Source organism: Platalea leucorodia (genome assembly GCF_965183815.1).
Source record: "Platalea leucorodia genome assembly, chromosome: 8".
NCBI classification, from domain to species: Eukaryota; Metazoa; Chordata; class Aves; order Pelecaniformes; family Threskiornithidae; genus Platalea; species Platalea leucorodia.
The window spans coordinates 9073523-9095492 of record NC_138830.1 but is presented as its reverse complement, the minus strand read 5'-3'; the positions used below and the strand labels follow the sequence as shown (position 1 = coordinate 9095492).

The following is a 21970-nucleotide window of genomic DNA, read 5'->3' as shown; positions in this document are numbered from 1 at the left end:
AAAGCAGTTATACTGATTATCCTTTTGTGTAAGCATGAGAAAGGCATCAGCTTGCTTTCCAGTTGAGAGTTTGTGTTGCCGCAATAAGGGCTTTTTGTGGAAAGTAGCAAGGATTGATCAGGCATGATGATCTGGTATTGTCCTCCTTGTCTGATACTAACAAGCTCCACAGTCTCTCCTCTCTTCCAAGTCCATGTACCAACACTGATATTCTTATCATTTCCTATTCCTTTTGGGATACTGGTTCCCGATACCCTTCAGTACACACTGTTTCAGATCACAGCCTAACACATACTGACATGCCCTGGCATATACCGTCTCATTATATCCCTTTAAAACTTCTTCCAAAAGAGCAGATACAGTTGTTTCAAAACATTCATTTTCTAAAAGTGTACTTAATCCCCACTTCTTACCACTTTTTGTCATATTTTCACTATTCACCACATCACTAGCTATTTCTGTGATACTGCATAACTAGTGTAGACAAGTAGTAAGAGCAAACTTACTCTCTCAAGCAGGCTTAACTCAAAATGCACTAGCCCATATTGAATAATTAAGGAAAAGCTTTACATAATTATATGTGCATGTTCTGAGGGTGTAACTGTTACAAAATTACTTTCTCTTTAGTTCAATTGAAATGAACGGGGGGGCATTAATTTTTGCAAGCAGTTTCATTTGGGCTGCGTACAGCAGCAGCCGTTTTAGAAGATACTGGTTTGGTACCAATACAATGGCATGGTATTAACATTTCCATCTGGTTCCTGTCACTTGGGAGTATGACAGGGCACATCATACAATATGCAGCAGCACTTCTGTGGAGCATGCAGAGAACACTGCTGGAGGCAAGATCTCAGCGGGCTGTCCTTTTTCTCAGGAGAGATGAAAACTGTATTGCAAAGTAACTGATCCGTGGTAAGGCAGCAGGTGGCAAGCAGGGACACAGGAAACCTCACCCTCAGAAAACCAAAACCAAACATTTCAGGTTTGTAACAGCAAAGTAGCCTTGTAACTGTGCAAAACCACCAGCACAAGTGTCAGAGGTCTCTGCTATGACTGAAATAAAAGCACTTGATGTGATATGGATACAGCAGAAAGGAGGAGAGAAGGACAGACAGCAATCAGACAACAGCTGCAGGCTGGGTGACCCCCGAACACAGGGCAGCATCGCTATGGGGCTCCCAAGACAGGGGCGGAATCATTCACTCTATGATGCAGGTCCAGAGTGGCCAGCAACTACAAAGCTGCTCCTTAACAGGGAAGACTATGTTTGTAGAGCCTATTTCACCCATGCCCCACTACCCAAAGACAAGTATGAGACAAGCTCTGTCAGTCAAAAGAGCCTGGAGATCTTGCTGTGGAAGCAATCTGTCATTTAGCAGGAGACCAGTTTCTGGGGAGGACCAACTCAGGCATCGATACTGGTTTATTAGGAGAGGGCAATCCCATAGGGACAACCCTCAGGCATGCAGACGTGACTGGACATCCAGGGATGTTCCTCCCTCACAGCCACTTGTGCTAAGAGGACTGCAGGACCAGGAGTCATTCCAGGAAACCAGCCTAATTTCTGCTCTTCTGACATTTGAAGCCATATAATTGCAATTTCAATAGCAATGAACTGAGTTTAACTGCACCTAAGGGGAAGTAATCTGATTCGCAAGCTCTGGGATGAAGGCAACAGGGAGCTTTCCTGAAGAAAGAACCCAGCTTAGCAAGTTAACAAAAAACACAAGCCTCTCTTGTTCTGTCCTCAGGCTGCAGAATATTTAAAAGTCTTGCCAAAAGAGTAGCAGATGGAGTTGGACAGACTGTCCACAGATTTCCAAGCAGCCAGACAAGAGCAAAAATGAAATGCTGTTTGGTTGAAGGCACTCGAGAGCTGCATTATGATTTGAACCACTCTCTGCTTTTGAAGGCAATCCTGCCTTACCCTAGGACATTGTTATCACGTCTGTGTTCTGAAAACATTAAAGGGTAAACCTGCTCTAACACTGTTACTAGTAGGAAGAGGCAAAGAAAGTGCTAGGTGCTTCTAAACTACACTGCCGAGAGGTTGATCTACAGGAGATCATGCTTTTACTCTTTTTATTGTTTTTGGAATAATGTCGAGCAGAGCATTTATAGCCGATAGCCCTGTCCACATTCAGCATTTTGAGTACTGTGTAGACAGAGAAAAGGATGCAGTGTGCCAGACTTGACAGTCAACTTGTTTTTTCCGCTGCATCAGTAGTTTCATAATGTCCTTGTGCACCCACAAAGACAGCTCTTCTGCCTCTTTCACATGTTTTTCTTCCTGCTCCAAGTCCCTGAGTGCCCTCTCATACCACAGCTCTTCAGCTGTTCCTGGGCACTTCAGCATCTCCATGAACATGTCCTCCCTGGAGCACTTCTTTGCTTTCTCATCATTGTCAACCTTGCTGCTGCCTTCAAGGGTGCTCCACTGAAAGGCACTCAAGTAGAAGGCAGCGATTAAAAAGGAAACAAAGGAAAAACCAGTGAGCTCAAAAGACTTAGGGCATTAGCATAAAGGGAAAAAGATAAAAACATTTTGTGCTTTAAAGTTGTAATTAGCAGAATTGCCAGGACCAGATTGCTTGCAAGAATCTGTGTGTTGAGGCTATCACAGAGAGATCAGTGACATGATAGTGCTCCATGTTTCAAGGGGGAAGGAAGGAAGAACTGGGGAGTCGTATGTGCCACGGAATTGCCCCAATGGCCAACAGGGGGAAATTCGGCAACAAAATAGCACGGACTGTTGATGTTTTATGCTAGGTATAACTCAGAAAAAGCAGTCATCACAGGCAGGATCCCAGAATGGCACAGGAGATTATCCAATGATTGCAGGCAAAACACAGCATCTGTACCCAGGAAGCTCAAGTAGGTCTGGATGTTAGCATTTCATTTCGTGAGATTGTTTTGGAACAATATTCTGCAAGGATGCATGGGGTGAGCAAACAACCCAGGACCAATTGCCAGAAGCAAACAAGAGTCCTAGAGATCACAAGGTTCCTTCCGTGCTCCTCACTATCCAGTGTGCAAGTTCTCTCCATGGGTTCCAAAGATAATTTTTGTAGTAATTCAGTCTCTTCCAAGATGGGCATGAAAATCTCCACTGGTGCCACATATTTAGGAATGGCTAGATTTTTTTGTTCAGCAAGTTTGTTCATAAGCACATTAGGGGAAAATCTCCGATCTTGACCCAACTTTGCTTCTTAAGTTACTTATGCTTCTTTTAATTTTTTTTTTTTTTTTTTTAATTCCTTATCAGTGTGCTGTTCTTGTGGTTTCCTGAGCCTAGAAGTGCAGCCTTCAGATGTGAAATTTTCTTTGTGCAAGTCCCACACATCTGTGAGGAATGATGCCTGGAAACCAGACCTTCCTGAAGAAAAATTGGGAAAGAAGGCAGAAGGGGGGAAAAAAAAAAAAAAATAGAATCCAGGACACCTTACCCTCAAGCTAGGTTGGTGCAATATCTCACTTTGTATTACATAGTTTGATCTTCTTATTTTGTCATGTGTTTCCAGCTTTAAAACATATCATGTATCATCCTAATTTAGGCTATATCTGCCAAGATCTTTACTCATGAAAAGCATCTCCTGGAAATATCAACGTCCTGCCCCAACACCAATAAACAATCCAGACAAGCTATGCAAGAGAAAGCAACCATGCTAAGACAGAAGATAACCAGCTGTAACTAAGTAGTGTGAATGTTACCTGAATGCCATTATAAACTAACAAACATTAACCACATTGCCCTACACTTGCCTTTCCTCTACCACAGTCTGAAAAAGTTCAAACTCTTTCTAGAACCATTTAAAAAACAATAAAGCATTTAGATTTCTTTTTTGTTAGATCTGCTCTTTCCCCCCTGCCCCAAGCTGAACTTTTCCATAAAATTCTTTCCCTATACTTGAATGTATTTAAATGTACATATATATGGGTGCATAGTATTCCCATACCTTTTGTTCCACCTTTAGAAACTGAGCAAGTTCTTCAACAGTGAGGTGATCCTTCTTGTCACTGTAGCTTAAGAGCAATAAGTAGAGATCACGACGTAAGGACATCATCTTGTAAAACACAGAAAATTCTTCAAAATTTAGGGTTCCTTGGTTCTCATCTGTGTCTGCTTCCTAAGAGATAAAGACACTCAGGTAAGCATGCTAAACATGGATAAATTCAGGGAACAAAGCAGAACAGGATTTATGTACACAAATATAAATTTAATAAATTCTGGTCTGCAAGATTCTGTTCAGACTCAAATCCTAGTAGGCTAAAATAACTGCAAAATTATAATACCATCTATTGGACTTTTTGGTGAAAATAGTTACTACACTAAAGCCACAGGTTCCCTACGAAAGTCTCAATTCCATTTCCAGTTTTGAATTTGTTTCCCATGTAAAGAGGCTCATCCTGGGCTTTATTCTGATCTCTGTTACTCTCCTGTATGCCTTGCAGTTATCCTGGATTAAAACATAGCAAGGAACATAACAATTTCACCCTGTGGCTTCCTCTAACCACAGTCTGACATTTTAAGACATTCAGGACAATACCACAGCCTTAAATTTACGTTAATTCAAACTGCAACACTCTCAGCCCCCTGTCAGCACTCTGTAGTGGAGACAAGGCTGCAGCAGCAGTAAGACTCCACACCAAAATATATGCCCAGTGGCCCCAGTCTTGATGGCAGTTTTTTTTTTTTTTATCCTCAGAGGTAGTTAAGAGAAGAAAACAGTACTTAACGCATGTTAATACAAGCTTTTTACTGTGAACATCTGCCTAAGAGGATTGCTTTGGATTTTCAAAACAAAGAATATATTCTGGAGAACTGCTGTCAAACATTATGTAGGTCTCCATGAAAAACGAACTTCAGGGAAGCTACAACTCTTGCTAAGTTTGAGGCTGTAAGCAGATAATGGAGACAAAGTGAAATAAATGTTTAGAAATGTGCTCTTGTTCCCAGGAATAATGTCCTTCATTCATAGCTGTATATAGTGGTTTTTTCTCTGTAGTTATAAACCCCCTTGCCATTCCCAAGTCATGTTCTGTTAAAAATGGTGCTTTCTTCTGTTCAGGTCAGAACGCCACGTGTGCAGGGTCCTTTTAACACTAACTTGGCTTTGAACCTGTTGGCTTGTCTCTACACTGGTACACCAAATACAAGTTCTTCTCTAGATGGAGAGTATCACTTCCTCCTTCTCAAGAAAGGTCTTCCAGTGGGTGCTCAGCCTCACTTCTCTTGAAGAGAAGCTTGTCTAATAGCAGATGCAACGAACACATCTCTGGCCTGTTTGCTTTCCAAGGATCCAGTTTTACTTTCCCTTTATGTAAATCTGCACTTAACTTTGAAGCATCTCTTAGAACAGGAACCGATCTTCACACCAGTGACTCCTAGTACGTACACACAACTAAAGTAGCACCTCTTCCCAGATGCAGGACCTGGACTGCTTCATAAGCCTGGCCATGCCCGTGGAGCCACAGGTGCTCCCCCAGGCTGGGGGCTGTTTGTGCTGTGTCCAAAACCGTAACACCAAGTCACACAAACACCGCCACTGGAGCAGATCAAGTGCAAGAACAGTGCAGAGCAGCTAGATGTAGGGCCAAGAATTTGTCCCAGAGTTACTTTGCCATTCCCTTTATCCTGCATTAAGTCCTGGAAGTCCATAGGACTGCTAGCACAAAGCATTGCTCATGGGGCAAGGCCTTTAGGATTGAGCCCTGAATGACTAACAGTAAACAAACCTTCAGCACTCCTTTTCTATTCGACCTTAATAACTTTAACCATGCCTGTGAGGTCTAGGATATTAACTTGGGTATAGGCTGGCAGCAACTGCAACAAAATAAAAAAAAGTAAACCAGTTTATTTTTAACCAAAAGTTGCCCCTGATTATACAAAGGCTGACGGATGCTAGAGTGCCCTACTTCATTACTAGACACTTTAAAAGTGCCAAGTGGAACTACATTTTCTTCCTCTCAGTACATGGCTTCACAAGCCTCTGCCTCTCCTGCAGCAGTCAACAATATCAGTAAAACCCAAGGATCTCAGGGAGCTGCATTTCATTACTCCTTGTTAGTCCTACTGTCATCTGAGCTATAAACTCAGATCACAGCAAGTAAGCAGAGAAGAAAATAATTCCCAGATATGTGGTGTCAAATGGGATTTTAAATCATTTTGTACCTATTACATATCTTAAATGACATTTCTAATTTGTGGAAACAAGTACAACCCAAATTCACCTCCACAACCCAACCCCACCAGTTTCCACACTTCTCAAGTCTTTGGGGACTAACTTACACTCTATAGATATACCTCTAACGCAGATTTTATGCCAAACAAAGCACTTTTGACCATAGAAGATTCTTCAACTTCCCCATGTTTTAGAGCAAACCAGCTTTTGGCTGGTACCGTTTTTGAAGAATTAAGAAAATTTTATTTTGCTCTCCATTATGTCCTTGGCTCATCTTTCCTTTCCTACACTAAACACTAGGGTGGAAAATGGTAGCTGTTTTCAGACAACAGAAGTAAAAAATTGATTCTGGCTAAGTAAGAGGAAGTTGTTAAAAACCCCAACTAATTACTTTCATAAAGCTAGCTTGTATTAAACAATTTTCCATAAAGGAAATGAAAAAGGATTTCAATAGAAACAGAGTAACTTCATTGTCCATCAATGCCAGCATAGAACAACTCAGTTCACAGAAATGAAAACAATAATGCATCTGAAAAAGTAATATTAATAAATTGTCTTCTATGTGGTTCATGTCGTTAAAACAATGTTCTGATGCATCTTCGTCTACAAAAAGGTAGGACCTGGAAAAGGTCTTGGAAAGGACAGAGTTTAAGTCCCAACTTGCCGATCCTATTCTGGATCTGTCCAGAAATAGACCGTAAGTACCACTATCTTACCACGACAAGGCTGTGTGTTAGAGGCCACCAACCTGAAACATCTGCCGGACCTTCCTGCGGGGCAGGTTAACATTTAGTTTATGCATCAGCTGGTGGATCTCTTCAATATTCAGCAGGCCATCTCCATTCTTGTCAGCCTCCTCAAAGGTCTGTTTGACCCAGCTGCAAACATGTCAAGGAAAGGTAGAAGAGGGCGATTTCCTCACAGAGGAGGGAGGCAGAGGGGCTAGGCAGGTAAGGGACAAGACTCGAACTCAAGAGAACAAGACCCTGACCCACCTCTTCTGGGCAGGTGGATAATTCCCCTTAGCAGAGGACCTTAACATCTTCCAGGGAGTAGATCTGAGCATTATTCAATCCAGCCTTCACAAACATGTCTCTTTAAAGTCAGCGTCTCTGGGCTAAACACTTAAATTAAGACTTCCCACAGCCTGCATTAGAGCTATGGAGGTACACCATGAAATAAAGTCATTGATGGCAAAGATCTGGTACTATCTGCATGGTCCTCCCCACACTTATGTCAAACCAAAGCATTTTTACTACTATATGCCTTCTGGTACAATTTGCTATTGTACCTCCTACCTGGTGCAACTAAGACTGTTGACCTCCATGGAGTTATATCTGAGGGCTATCGGTTTCATGACTCGACTCAAAGGAATCAAGCTCAATAGCCATCTGTATCAGGGATGACATTAATCTAGTGCAAGAGGATAGAATAAGGAAGACACTGTGAAATCAGTCCAAGTACATTATTATCAGCCTGTGGTTTCCACAAGAACCTCATTAAAAATTAACCACTCTTGTTTTTCCATGCTCTCTCCTCCAAGACTGCCACACAGTTCTTCCATCTGTATATTTGTAACTCTTCCATCTCTGGACAACTTCTTTGTCCACTACTTTCTCTCTGATATCTCTGCCCTCACCTTGTGCCACACCTTCCACAGGGCAGGAACAACTTTAGAATCATAAGTTGCACAGAGAAGATGGATAGCACTCATACATTTGCTGTTTCTCCCCTCACAAGGACAAAATGTCATCAAACAAAGCTAGCAGCTATCAAATTCAGAAAACAAGAGGTGATTCCTCACACAGCATAACCTCTAACATAACCTTTTTGAGGATGTTCTGCAGGTTTACATGGGTTTGAGGTGACACTGAACAAGTTTTGTCCCCCTGCCCTTGCTACAGTTTCATTCAAATGCTTAAAACCAGTACTGGTTTATGACAATTATTTACAGCTAGGTTCACAATACTAGCCCTGTTGTGCTTGCATTTCTGCTACTAGCTTCTCCCTCTGAAGAGGTACTCTAAATTTTCAAATATTGCTGGGCTTACTCTGATACCTTCTTCCACTTCTCCCTTCATTCTGCTTGAACTTCTCCACTTTCTAACCAGTACCTTTTACCCCCTCTTTGTACGTATACCCCTTTGCAGCTTTTGCTAAGTTCTTACAGTAGTTGGAACTGGTACAGGGTCATTTTGTCTGCAGTCTCCCAGCTGCCACATTTGATAATACAAACAAGACTTGAAGTGATGTTTCAACAGTAGAGAACACAGAGCAGCTCGGAAAAGTCATGGATAAATATAGCAAGCTGAGTATGTGTGCAACAGAGCATGCAATATATCCCCCAAATGGATCTGGGCCTATCTTGTATCAGAATTAAACACTGAAAATATAAATTAAAAATACCTGAAGTGTGTATATTCTCCAGAAGGAGTATTTACATGTGACCACTGTAGATTTCTGTGTGGCAGAAGAGACACGTTACAGTTTTAATCAAGATGGGTTTGTTGGTTTCGTGTGGGTTTTTTTTTTTGTTTAGGGAAGAGTGTTCTTTGTATTTAACATACTAGTCAGCACTGTTGTGAAAGAAATCACGTCAAGAAAATATTCAATGGACATGATCTTTACAAGTTCATTTTGGTTACTAGGCTACAACAAACATTTAAGGAGCTTTAAAGATTTGTTCTTCTGACAATCAATGGAGGCTGAGAAGTATACACAGATATCTGAGATGGCCAGATATCAGAGATGGCCAGGAGTTACTAGTCAGTTTACTAAAAGACTCACAAAAACATTAGGGTTTCACCTGTGCAGAGGCTAACAAATTCAAGTTTTCAATTAGTAATATCTTGAAAACAGTGTCTTCTAATGGACCTTGCAATTTGCAGCAGAAGAAAAGCACAGTTTGGCACACAGAAGATGACAGAAATTCTGAAATCATGCTGGGGTTAGTATTTATTGAGATAACTAGAAATGACTGTTTTAACCCTTCAATAAGAATTTTACTAACAAAATGCAAGACTTCCCTGACTTCAATGGAGTTAATCCAGTCCCTAAAGCACAGCTGATGTTTTATTGCACAGATAAGTGTCCATGTCAAACCCATAACTCAACTTTCCATTGCAATCAATGGTAAGGTTTTTAGTCACTTAACACGAGATGAAAGGACACCCTAGGCTGAAGTCACAAAAAACAAGCCAGAAATACTGAATCAGAAGCTGGAGCTCAGGCTCATAAAAGGATACTGATCGTGTGTTCTCTGTCGCTTAGCGAGAGAGTCCTCATCACTTATTCCAGCCATCAAATATTTCAATCCTGTGATCCAGGTGCGAGCTTCCTCTGGGTTGGATGTAATCAGATCCAGTGACTCCATGTGGTTGCCATGGTAAATAGTAAAGCAACAGCTTGGGTCAAAGTTCCCCTCTGCGTGGCGGTGGAAGATTTCAGACTGCCGGCCTTCGGTGACTTTGTAAATGGAATCGATGACAACTGTGGGGAAAAAGGGAAAACAAAAATAGACATGCTTGGATATCTACCCAATTTCTTTCCACTTTCGAGCAATTCTGAATTATTCAGGCTAAAAGTCATTAAACATTTTTCAATACTACACCTTCACATCCACAAGGGGTTTTTGATTTCAAGGCTTATCCTTGCTCTGGCCATGCCATTTGCACAGTACAGGTGCCTCAATGGCAGGCCAGCGCAGGTACAGGCAGGTTACAGCAAAGCTCTTTGAGTGCTCCCTGCTACATCAGACTGTAGGCTACTCAAGGGGGAGCATGAGGAGACAGATGCCAAGAGTCTTCCATTACTCAGTGAAACACTGTAGTTCCAAAGGGACTGCACCCACCACAGCTGCGCTTTCTACAGCAGGAAGACAGGGATACCCATCGCTGTGCTAAGGTAACGTGGCTCCCAGTGCCACGGCTCCAAACAGCTATGCTGTTCAACACAGCAGCTCTTAGCCACTGCACACAGGCCCAAAAACATCAACTGTCACTATCTGTAGCCTTCCCAACTGCTTGTTTTTAATCTCAAGCCTCTGCGACAGTTCTGTCAATTTCTAGTCCTTATTTTATTCAATAAGCCACTAATTTGAATTTCCAATTTAAAACAGTGTGGCAGGAACAGTATCAATGAGAAATAATGCTACACAATAATTTCAAGATGTAATAATGCCTAAAGAAAATTTTCACAGTTAAGATGAAGAAATCTCAATCTAAACTTTTCTAGGTTCTGTATTTAAATTTGTGATGTATACATTGAAAAGAGTTCAGCATAGTTTGTTATCAAGTCACTCTTCAGTTTGCTCATAATTCATATAAACTCATGGAAAATGTTGATGTCTGACTGAATTACACTCCCCTTCCTTTCATAACCTTGAACTTTCAGTAGGTGGTTAAACTCTGTTCACACTCTTGAAAACCTTCATGTAAGTATCACATCACATCTAAAATAAGCATCAAAAAGCATTTATTTAATTGATCGAAAAAATATTGTTCAGTTTTCTCTCTGTGATTCACATTCTAATACTGAACTGCCCAAGAAATTAAAAGAAATATTAGACGTTTACTTTTTGCCTTTTCGCTTTTTCTGGACGGTCTCCATCGGATGCAGGTCCTGTGCTCATCCAGGTAGAAGAGACGAACTAGCCCTTTGGTTCCGCTCTTCAGCTTAACCATCTGAGTCCCAGACTGCATAACACTCATGCATCTTTCAACTGCAAAGCAGAACAGAATAAATTCAACTAAATGGCCATCTGATTCCACTTTATTATTATGACCTATTGCCTTTCCAACATCTGCGAAGCATATAAATTTTTTTATTTGCACCTTTATTGACAGGAACTAGTCATTGCTGTGTAAGAGACATACTGTTTCTGATTTGCAACTAGCTTCTCCACACAGAAAAAAAAAAAAAAAGAAAATCATCTGTCAAAACACCTTCACGGCAAAGGAGGCAAAGAAAACGTTACCATATATTGAAGGAAAATATTTTACAGTTGTTCCATGCTTACTTCCTTTAAATATTTTTTATATTATTATACACAGTACTGTAATTTTAAACCAGCACTCTGCAAATTTTGAATGGTGAGACTATCATTCAAACTCCACATTCCTTTGGGCTCAGTAATCCTTTAGTTTATATCTTGTGCTTTTGACACTGTTAGAACTGTTAACAGAATTATAAATACACAATCCCTTCTCCCTACTACACACATTTACACCCTCTCCATCCTGCTACCAAATTTCAGTCACATACTGTGATGACTTCCTTCTACCCACCCATCCCATCCAGGATGATAAGGCTTTGTTTCTCTATGTTTTGACTAAAACACACCCATCTCATCCATTTCATCTCACATCTTCCCTCCTACAGTCTTCCAAACACTAGGATCAAGACATTTCCTCTTGATCTCAGTATATATCCATGCTCTTAAATTACCTTCTCCTATTTTTATCCATTCACAGTCTTTCCTCACTTCATATCACTCCAAATTCACCTCCCAGATGATTTGTTTACACTCTGGCTGGCTCCCAAATACTATCTGGGTCTATCTTTATTTCTTCTTATCGCCCTTTCTTCTCTTTACCACTTCTCTCTTCAGTACTCTTCTTGATACCACAACAAAGACTAATACACTACTCCTCTGGGCCGGGAGCTAGGATTTATTTTCTCAGCTCCTGAACAGCTCCTCAGCTCCCACAGCAAGTGGCACAAGCAGCACAAGCAGCAGTGGACTCAGCACCAGCTGAAAGCCCACAGTGCTCCCATATGCCAAAGCACATTGTGGTGGCCCTGCTCAGCTCACCTCCACGGCAGAAGCGTGGCCAGAGCATGCCTTCCAGCAGAGACCCGCACAACCCTGAGGCCATCAGTGAAGAACAAGCCTGCTGCTCCTTACAAAGCGCCTCTGGGTCAGCCACAGGCAGAGCAGCATCCTAACCATCAGTCAAACATGGGGCAAACAGCCGTTGTTGCTGGACCAGCTTCCCCTGGCTCCCTCGCACAAAACCCTTTTTGTTGGCAAGCCAAACTCCACATCAAATAACTGCATCAGTAGCAGTGTTTTTGCTGAGTTGTTGTCTTTCTTGGAGGAATGAGAGGACTCAGGTTGAGCTGAACTGAACCGAACTCTTCTGAAAGCACCACAGCTGTGCATGAGTGAAATAAATTTGTCCTTTATTATGTCCATAAATATGTGGCCTTCTCTGAATCATCACACATACTTAATGAATGGGCGGGTTTGGAAGTGCTTTAAGATGAGCCAGAAGAATGACATAAATCAATCCATCAAGATGTTACACAGTATCCACACGTTGACTGTGGCAGTTTTAACTTGCATCTACCTGAAGATGCACAAAGTATGAGGAAGCCAAGCCTTTACACCACGAGGGATGGAAAACTCAGAACCTTAAAGAAGAAAGATTAACTGAAGCAAAAATAAGTCTCTAAAACTTACTACGTACATACACGCACACTTTCTCTTGGCAGACTAAGCTTTTCACTTTGGAACTGAGTTTAGATCAAGTGTGCCTTGGATTCATAACTAACAAACAAACAAGAATTGTCCTCCAGCACAAAAATAAGGCTCTCCATAAGAAAAGGTTGTACCAGTGTGTGTGGATATGCAAGTTTGAACTGCTGCGTTAGCCTGGCATACAAACTGCATGCACGTTTTTATTTCACTATTAGCGTGATCGATTGCAACAGGGTTTTAGCTCAGGAAAAGGTTTAGCAACAAGCTACTCAACACAGAAAATCTGCTTCTTTGCACCTAAGCCTACCAGTTATTAACAAAAGTCTTACAAAAATAACTAATTCTCACATAAGTCTTTCTATTATGATCAGATCAGTTGCCATAGGAAAAAAAAAAAAAAAAAACCAACAAACTGGTTTCACTAGGATGTTGTTGAGGACTGCTAGCAAAAGGCAGAAGAAAGAGGACTACGTTTTTTTAATGTAAGAAAAGCAGAAAAGGGGCCACACTCAGATAATTACAGCCAACAAAACCATGGGGGGGGGAAAAAGTCATAAAAGGCGATCCAGTTTCTTCACTGTTTCAATTGCCTAAATGTTTCTACAACACATTTGCAATTGTTATAAACGCATTTCGCATACACGTTTTCAGATAGACTTCAGAATCAAAGTTATATGGAATAGATTTTAAAACCCCTTTTTCACAAATAGAGAAGAGTGGGAGAAATTCAGTTCCTGCCAAATATCTCAACATCCTCCATTTCTCAAATGCCACCTACAGTAGTCTAGTGCCCAAGTAAGCACGATCTTTTCTGCTTGCACTTTTCCAGTTCCAAGAAAATACCATCAGAATGCAAACATTTAAAGAAGAATAGTAAATGTGTAAGAGAGTTCATTGCATCATCCCTACTGTGTAGGTGTTAATAACAGAAAGAATCCACTTTAAAGAATGGACTACAATAATAGAAATGCCACACCATTCATAGGCCTATTGGATTTCAACTCTGCAAACCATTTACAAAATACACCATCCTCTCCTTTAGCTATTTATAAAATATAAGCACACAAAGAAACAAAGTTTTTTTTTTTCAAATCTATTCCTAATATGCTAATTTCAGTCTCTAGCCAGACATTCACAAGAGACACACTGCACATTAGCATCTGAATAAAGTTATTGAACAGAGGCAGTTCAGAATAAAGCTCCAGAAGAGCAATTCAAGAATGCTTTTACTAAGGAATAGGAAAACTAGTTCCAGAGAAATTTAATCCTCTAGATAAACCACGAATGCTGAGTAAATGAAGCAGCTCCTCAATGCAGACATATATTAAAATTTGAGAAAGCAAGACATAGTTTCCATTATGTGGTATTTTTCTACCACAAGGACTAGCTGTGCGTTTTTTGCCCAAAGTCTGAAAAAGACTAAGTTAAACTAGAATACAACGTAGTTTACATGTTACAAGAACAAAGAAAGTTAATTAAACTGGAAATTCAAATAAAGTATTATGCTTTTGCATTGTATATTTAAAGCTTTACTTTCAAATGAAACAAAATCTGAAAACCACAAAGTCACTTCTGTTTCCAGAGTTATGCAAATTTATCCTTGACAGTCTAAAATCATCCTAACAGAGATCCTGTAGTTTAATGGCTTTTAATAATATTGAAATACCAGCCTATTTTTCCTCCCAAAATAACCATTTAAAGCAAAACAGACCTGAATTCAAAGAGTATTTTTTAATTTTTAGTTCAAGCAATGATAATCATTCTCAGTAGTACACATATCTCTTCTTCCAAAGGAACTGCCTCTCTATCGAATGGTAAACCAAATACAAACCCATCTGTGCCAGCTGGACTTTTTCTGAAGTGGCCACACTCCCCAGCACATGGTAGACCTCTGAAGCCAGGAGGAGAGCCATCCGAGCCCCGGGTAAGTCCAGATGTCACCTGAAATCTTGCACGTTAGGCAGATGCTATTTATTCTACCTGACAACACTGCTCCTCACTGCTTAATAAGTCAAGCTGCTGCCTGAGAACACTAAGCTGGAACTCTGACCACTAACCATACGCGGCCTTACGTTCAAAAAGCACTCTAATCCGCTCCAAATCAGCCAACGCTACCTTCCGTCCAACTCTGCTCTAATCTATCCCCATGTGCAATCGGGTCTTTAATAACAAGGGAATAGCTTAGCGCTGCACCCTGTGAGAATCCCTCACAAAAAGTTACAGCTCTGTTCACAGGTTTAACATCCATTTCCTGTACAAGTCCTGGTTTTCAATAGTTTGCAGTTAATTTTGTTTAATTCTCAACAGCGATAGTCATGACATGCACACCTGCCTGCTGTTGTGCTTTATTACAAAGCCTTTAATGCATGTTGGACCCTTTAGTTGATACTTGAAGGAAAATATTTAGGGAATTAAAACATTATCCCTTGCAGCGCCTTCCATAGAAGAGAAGTGTGCTTTGATATACAGGGCACATCACAGCAGTGAAACAAACATCCCCTCCCCATAAAGCCTGTTCATCCAAGATTAAGTAAATATGCTGGTCACTTCACAACTGGAGCCAACAGGCAGGCACCGTGCAGGAGCAGCACTGGCACCCGAAGGATGCCAGCTGGGATGCTCGGTGTGCACCGGCTGCCCCGTTGCCTGCACGTGACAGCCAACACTGCACCAAGGTTTTCTGGATTACCCCAACTCCTGAACACTTGGTCTTGCCATGCCCTCAGCCCCGATGAGCTTCCCCAACACTTCATGTAACCCTAAAAGCAAGCAACAGCAGGAAAAGGTTTGAGATTTTTTTGCTGCTATATTTTGCGTTTTAGTTACTCAAGATAATATTATTACCTAACCATTAGTGGCAAAACTCTCTATTGTCAAGAGCCTACAGCAAAACCTTGATGGAATACAGGTTTTAGGTGAACAGGGGTTTATTTCACTTTTTTAGCCAGTTTCAGTGGGATTTCACTTTAAAAAAAACATTATTTTTTCCACCATTGCCTTCAAAGAGCCATTACTTCAAAAGAGATGATGTTAACTATTTGAACAACAACAATAACAAAAAGGCTCAAGGCCCCATAGGTTTTACTCTGTGGGTCCTGTGCAGTAAGTTGCACGCACATGCAAAGTTTCAACTAAATAACTTCCAAACTTGTCCTAAGTTTACTCACAGCAACCTATTGCCACAGTGGCACTCGGCTCACCCTGAGTAGAATCTCACTCACATTTCCTTCAGCTTCTATGAGATAGTACAAGAAAGCCATTAGACAATGTACATAGGTCTTTAAATAATGAGTTATTAATTCAATTTCAGGACAGCCAGTAAAACCTGTTGTGGCAAAGGGCAGTGCATGCAACTGCTACATGCAAACAGCTCAAGTGTTCACAGCAAACCCTTAGTAAGTTAATACAGTAGGCCCTTAAAAATACAGTAGGACATGAATATATTTAATAGCTTTAGGAGGAGTGTCCTACAACTGAGTATAAAGATTACACCACTCAAGTTGGGAGACAGATTGTCTTTAAAAAAAAAAAATAACAATTTTTTTTAAATTTGTTACTGCTGTCCACAAAAACAGTTTTCTTATTTCTACCCATTACATTACTATATGTTAAGAAATTAATATTTCAAAGTGCAACCAAAAGGAAAAAAGATTTAGTCTCATATCTTGCTTTTATGGACTTAATGTTACAGCCATCTGAAAAACCAAAAGGTTAACTAAGGTATAAAGAGCATTCCCAAACAATGAGAAGTATAATTATGAAAGAGGATATAAACTGTGTTTCTAAATTATATGCAGCAAGCTGTATTAAGCCAACTTTAAGCTGGAGGAGATAAAAGAAGTCCATAAAACGCAGAAGTTACTTTTTCAATTGCAACATCAGCTCTTCTCCCCTACATTCAGTATTTTTGGTTTTACTGTATACTTTGCAGGTATATTGTTCTTTTCTCTCTTCAGAGAAGAAAAAACCAAAAGACCCCTCCACTACCACCACCACTTGCTGTTCCCACCCACACGCATTGCCAGGACTTCTGCAGACATCTCCTGTGATTCACTGTGCTGCAGTACCCCAAGAATCAGAACAGGATCCTACACCTCACCTTAGGGTGACTGCTCTTCACTACAGAAAGCATGGCTTATCTTACTTTATTTAAACTCCCAAATGCCATCGTAGTGATTCTTTCAAGTTTTCAGATTTAAAAACCCCAATATTCCAGAAACCGAACTCCGAGTGAGGCTGTTATACAAAAAGTAGATGGTTGGTGGGTGACAGAGGAGTCACAGCATGCTCCCATCACTGGAATCATGTATCTGGATCCAGCTTGGAGTCCATTTTTCAGTGACGTAGATGCACATTCCCAGAAGCAGGCACTGAAGAAATGTGCACAGAAAAAAGCACACACGCCCCTGAACTAGACAATAGTATGCAATTAAACTATCACAATCCAAGTAGTGAAGATACTCTAGATGTGATCACAAAAAACATTCTCACTTTTCTGAACTATTCTCATCAGCCTACTTGGCAGCCATTTATACATCCTGAGCGTGCTGTAAGTTTGCCTTTACGCTAATGCAATTAAAAAGCCATTTACTCCCTACCCCTATCCCCCCCGAGAGCACATTTTATCTAAATCCCATAGAATGGCACTAATATCCAGCACACCACACAGCTTACCACTAATGTCATCAAATTGTTGATTGCTGCTTTGTTATGTAACAGCCAAAAAGCCCAGGAGAGCAGAGACCACAGAGGCAGGTTGGGTAAATCAACTATTTTTAATAGCCACATCTCATATTTTATGCCAGTTTTTAATGTGCTTTGCAGCAACTCTTCCAACCCCTCTCAGAATTTTACATTAAGCTTCTTCAGCAGGTTTAATCATAATCTCTGTGAAGTTCATGGACATGAGATGGACAATCTCTCACACTTCTGCAAATCTCAAGAAATCCTTGAGGAAGTCACACACACCAGCAGAGACACCAAAGGCAGGTGCTAGTCCTTGCAAGGACAGCTGAAAACAGTGCAGGTATTTCATTTCAGCCCTCAAGAAGGTAGAGAATCAAAACAAGTAGGGTAACCAGCAAAACACAAACCGTGACTACTCAAAACAATTGTGAATAGCCTACAATCAATGAAAAATCACTAAATCTGAAAAACAACTCATGCTTATAAATTCACTAAATAATAACCAAATAAAAAAGGGTGAAGCTTAAGAACAAAAAATATATACCACATGCGCGTGTGCGTGCGCACACACACACACAGAGAAAAAAAAATCTATCAGCATAGTTTTAACTCTTTGTAGGTCTGGCAACAGGCTGGTGTTATCTTTTTTCAAAACAAAACAAAAACAAATAAACAAAAAAACCCCACACCACCAAAAACAAAACAAAACCAAAAAACCTGGGAGCAGTAATTCCCAGGAGTTATATTTATGAGTAATAGGTATTTCATAGTAACTGCTGTTTCAGCCTACCATATTGAGATTGCTGGCTTAATGCTTTTAGGATGATCAATTTAACTCCTCTTATTTTCATATTACAAGTGAAAAATTTTTGCTGTATGCCTTCTCCACATTGGATTCTTGACAATAATTAATTATTCTTCCCATGGGAGCACCCAGAGTCCTTTCCCAGACTGAGGCCCCCTCCTCTTTTGCACTTAGGGATCAGAAAGGAACAAGCATCATCAAAACAAAGACCTGGCATGACAATATAATCCCAAAAGAGTTTTAATCATCCTTATTCATAAATCTTGTCCCTACAGTGAGACTATCTTCTACAGAGTACTGTGCAATGCAGAAAATTACTTGCTAGGACACTGCCTTATTTACAGGGCCTATGATCCCCTTTTTGAGATCTACACTTCAGTACAGCAACTGAAATCTGAGAGAGCAGCCCCCAGATACAATGAATAATGCATGTTTTCCACCTCTGCTCAAGGATACCTTCCTTCTGCTAGCTCAGACTCCTAATTATTATCTTCAAGAAATTAGCCCAGGTTTCATTCAAGCAGCACTTTGGAAAGCAGCTGATGAACAGATCATTCAGCAGGTCCAGCTTCCCTGCAGTCTTGCTGCACACTTACCCTGCTGAGGCATCCTGAGGGCCTGAGCGGTCACAAGGCTTCGGGACCCCAGCTCTAAGTCTTATCCATAAAGCACCACCTTCGACAGGCCACTGCCTGCCAACACAGAGCCAAGAGACCAGCTGTGTGACAACTTACAGGGGAACGTGATTGCTACTGGTTCCTGAAATACAATAAACATCTCTGAGATCTCCTCTTCTTCCTTCAGAAACAGATTGCAAAGCTGCTCGTTTTGAGAGCTCTGGTGCCACTGCAACCCAGCATGACTGAGGACTATAAGTTTTCCATTAAGACTATGGAATTATCTCTTTATCAACACTGAAAAGCACAATCATTTAACCACAGGCATGGCCAACTGCCAAAACACATTGTCACATCATTAGAGTGAACAAGAAACATAGATTTATTAAGGAAACACAACTAACACATTTGCACATCCTAACCCTCATTACTGCATGAGGATCCCTCAAGCAGGGAGGGCATAGCAATTGATTACGACACTACAGAGCAAGTGGAAGCAGCAGCAGACAGGGAGAAACAGAGGAAGATAGTTTCCACTACACCTGCCAACAAGGAGGATGAGTGGACAGGTCTGTACGTGTTGTTGTGACAGCCTCAGTAGCAAGTTTCACGACAAGCAAAGGGCAGAGAGGCATTTGGCTTCTTGGGCAGCAGCCTCACGCTGCCATAACCATTCGCAAGGAACAGGAGACATCGTTTTGTGGATCTGTGGCCATGTCTCCAAAGGAAACCCTAGCGTCTCCCATTTGCTAGGCAAGCTTTTGCTCAGGTACCAGAAAGGATGGCAGTAACTCACTCAAAAGAGCTCAGCTGAGTCACCTGTGCACACTCCTCACCAACAGGAGCACCTCCTCTGAGGCCTCACAGCAACCGATAAAGAACAGCCCAAAATGCAACCCAGGAGCTATGCCTCTGGATGCGGAGGCCACAGTGGAAAACAGTAAGCCACAAGCTCTTTTCCAGAATCCCACATCTGCCCTGTAAAAACCAGTAACTACATAAAGAAGGATCATACGCCCGAGAACCAAGCATGGTTGTTCTAACCCTGCCTCTGCTGTACGGCATTAAATGTCATCCCTGTTCCTCGATCCTTTACGTACTACCCAGGACTTCAATGAAATACAATTCCCACCGCAATATATTGAGCTGGGTCAGATCCCCTCACCCCTCCAAAAAGATATGCCATTCTTTTATATCCTACTCCTGCCTTACTTCTCCAACAAAACAAAAAATAGAAAAACCCCACGAGAATACCCTGTATAAAGCTTGCTCCTGTCCCCACGCAGGAGATGTGCAGAGGATAAACCGTCCCAGCTTCAGCACAAACAGTGAATTCTGATGTCTGCAAATTTATCAGCAAACAGCAATATGTCACAGCAATCTTGGCACCTGTACAGCATCACAGCCTGGTGAGGGGAATAAATCACAGGGCACAAGAGCAGCTGTAACTCCAGGATGAAGTTGGTGGAAGGGGGATCCAGTCCCCAGGACCTGGAGCACACTCATCACACTGGGCTGTGAGAGCAGCTGGGCTGGAGGGAGCATTGCTTCCCCTTCAGGCTGCCACATAAATCCACATCTGGGGCTCGATTAGTAAGTAGGAAGGGAAAAAGCAGAGAAGAACTGAAGGTGGAGTTAATTAACCTTTAAAAGTAATGAAGACTACAGTGCAACTGATGATATGAACTAATTTATTCACACTCCTCAGAAACAGTCACTTTGCTAAAGAAACATGTTTATCTATTCTATTCTCAAATTACCTTGGTGCAAGTCACCAACAGTGAGTCATCTGTGGACAAACAATGAACTGAGTCTCAAACACCAAAGTAATTTTATTACCGAAAATAATAATGTTTTGTGCATCTGAGTCTCATGCTGATCAATGTTTCTATTGGTAACATGTGAAAATGTCTCCAAATCAGTTATCTGTTGTACTGCTGAGGATACCAGTAATGTGACAGAGAACAGGCACAAACTTCCTCACCTACTGCTGGGTTTCCTGTAATGCCACAAAGAAAGCCAGCTTATGGTTTCCCATAACTTCAATTTCAGTCATCTAAGAAGCACACACACCCGCACAAAATGCTGCCTGCATACTAACAGGCTGTCCTCTAAGACATGAGCTTCTTAAGTGACTACTTCAAAATGTATGGTAAAGAGGAAAAATAAGCACACACATTTCTTCTTGCAGATAAGTTCAGTACTGGAAAAAGCTGTAAACTTTTCTTGCAGCAAGCTCCCTTCACCAACCATTGGTTCACTAAGCTACTGCATTCCACAACACTGACACCACTAATGTTGATCCCAGTATAGCATTTGGCCACTTTAGTCTTCATCAAAGCAGTGAAAGAGTTACTTTAACAGTTTTAAGTTTATGCCACATTGTATCAGAAAGGCACTGTTCTTCAGAAAACTCTAAGAACCTTTGCAGTTTCACACGATGACAGTGTTCTATATATTTATTGAAACAAGAGTATATTTAATTCATAAGCACAAAAACAAAAGAATACAGAGTAGTTAACAAGCATATAACCTAGTTACTAGTTGGTCTACCGCACCCTTGGCTCTGCAGAAGCAGATTAGATACCTCTCTCGGAGCCATCAGCATTCAGCATCCAGCTCCAGCATCTTCTGAAACCTCACCGGTGCCAGGGAAGGGACCCGGCACTGCACAGTGCCCCAGCGCAGCGACACTCCTTTCAGGCTGGCAGGTGAGGCGTTTCACTTCACGCAGGGTAACATCCTCGGAACATACCAAACAACCCAGAGGCTTTAAACCTTTCAAAGCTGCTATGTACATATACTAATTTATTGTGCGTGCATCTAATGCTGTGATAAATTAAAGCTATTATTGGAATTAAATCTGTGGAAAACCAAGTTCTTCATAGGAGGAGGTTGATGCCTTCAATATCCACTCAGAACAGTATGCCGTTCTGAGCTAATTCCTGATACACATTACTTACTATTCCAGCGTCTATACTCAATACTTGTTTTACAGGTGCTTGGATAGATGTAAAGATACAAGAGTCCCAAAGAAGGACTAATAATGACCTTAATGGCTGCTGCGATAGCTCCTGTGAATGAAATGCGATGTAGTTCACTGCTGTTTCTCTGCTTAGCTGTACCAACTGCAACCCCAGTGTTCTGCTAAGGCAGCAACAATAAGGTAACTACTACGTACCATGACCCATCAGCCTAA

At 41.2% G+C, this 21970-nt stretch overlaps 1 protein-coding gene across 1 annotated transcript in view; it reads right to left on the bottom strand.

Annotated features, from left to right (window-relative positions):
- PLCH1 (phospholipase C eta 1) overlaps window positions 1–21970 on the bottom strand; it is an 88115-nt gene that overhangs the window by 34904 nt on the left and 31241 nt on the right. The window contains exons 3-6 of the mRNA XM_082319893.1: window positions 10756–10902; window positions 9428–9671; window positions 6931–7060; window positions 3957–4127 (exon numbers count right to left, since the gene is read on the bottom strand). Coding sequence (XP_082176019.1) covers window positions 3957–4127; window positions 6931–7060; window positions 9428–9671; window positions 10756–10902 — 692 coding nt within the window. The remainder of the gene's footprint in view (window positions 1–3956; window positions 4128–6930; window positions 7061–9427; window positions 9672–10755; window positions 10903–21970) is intronic.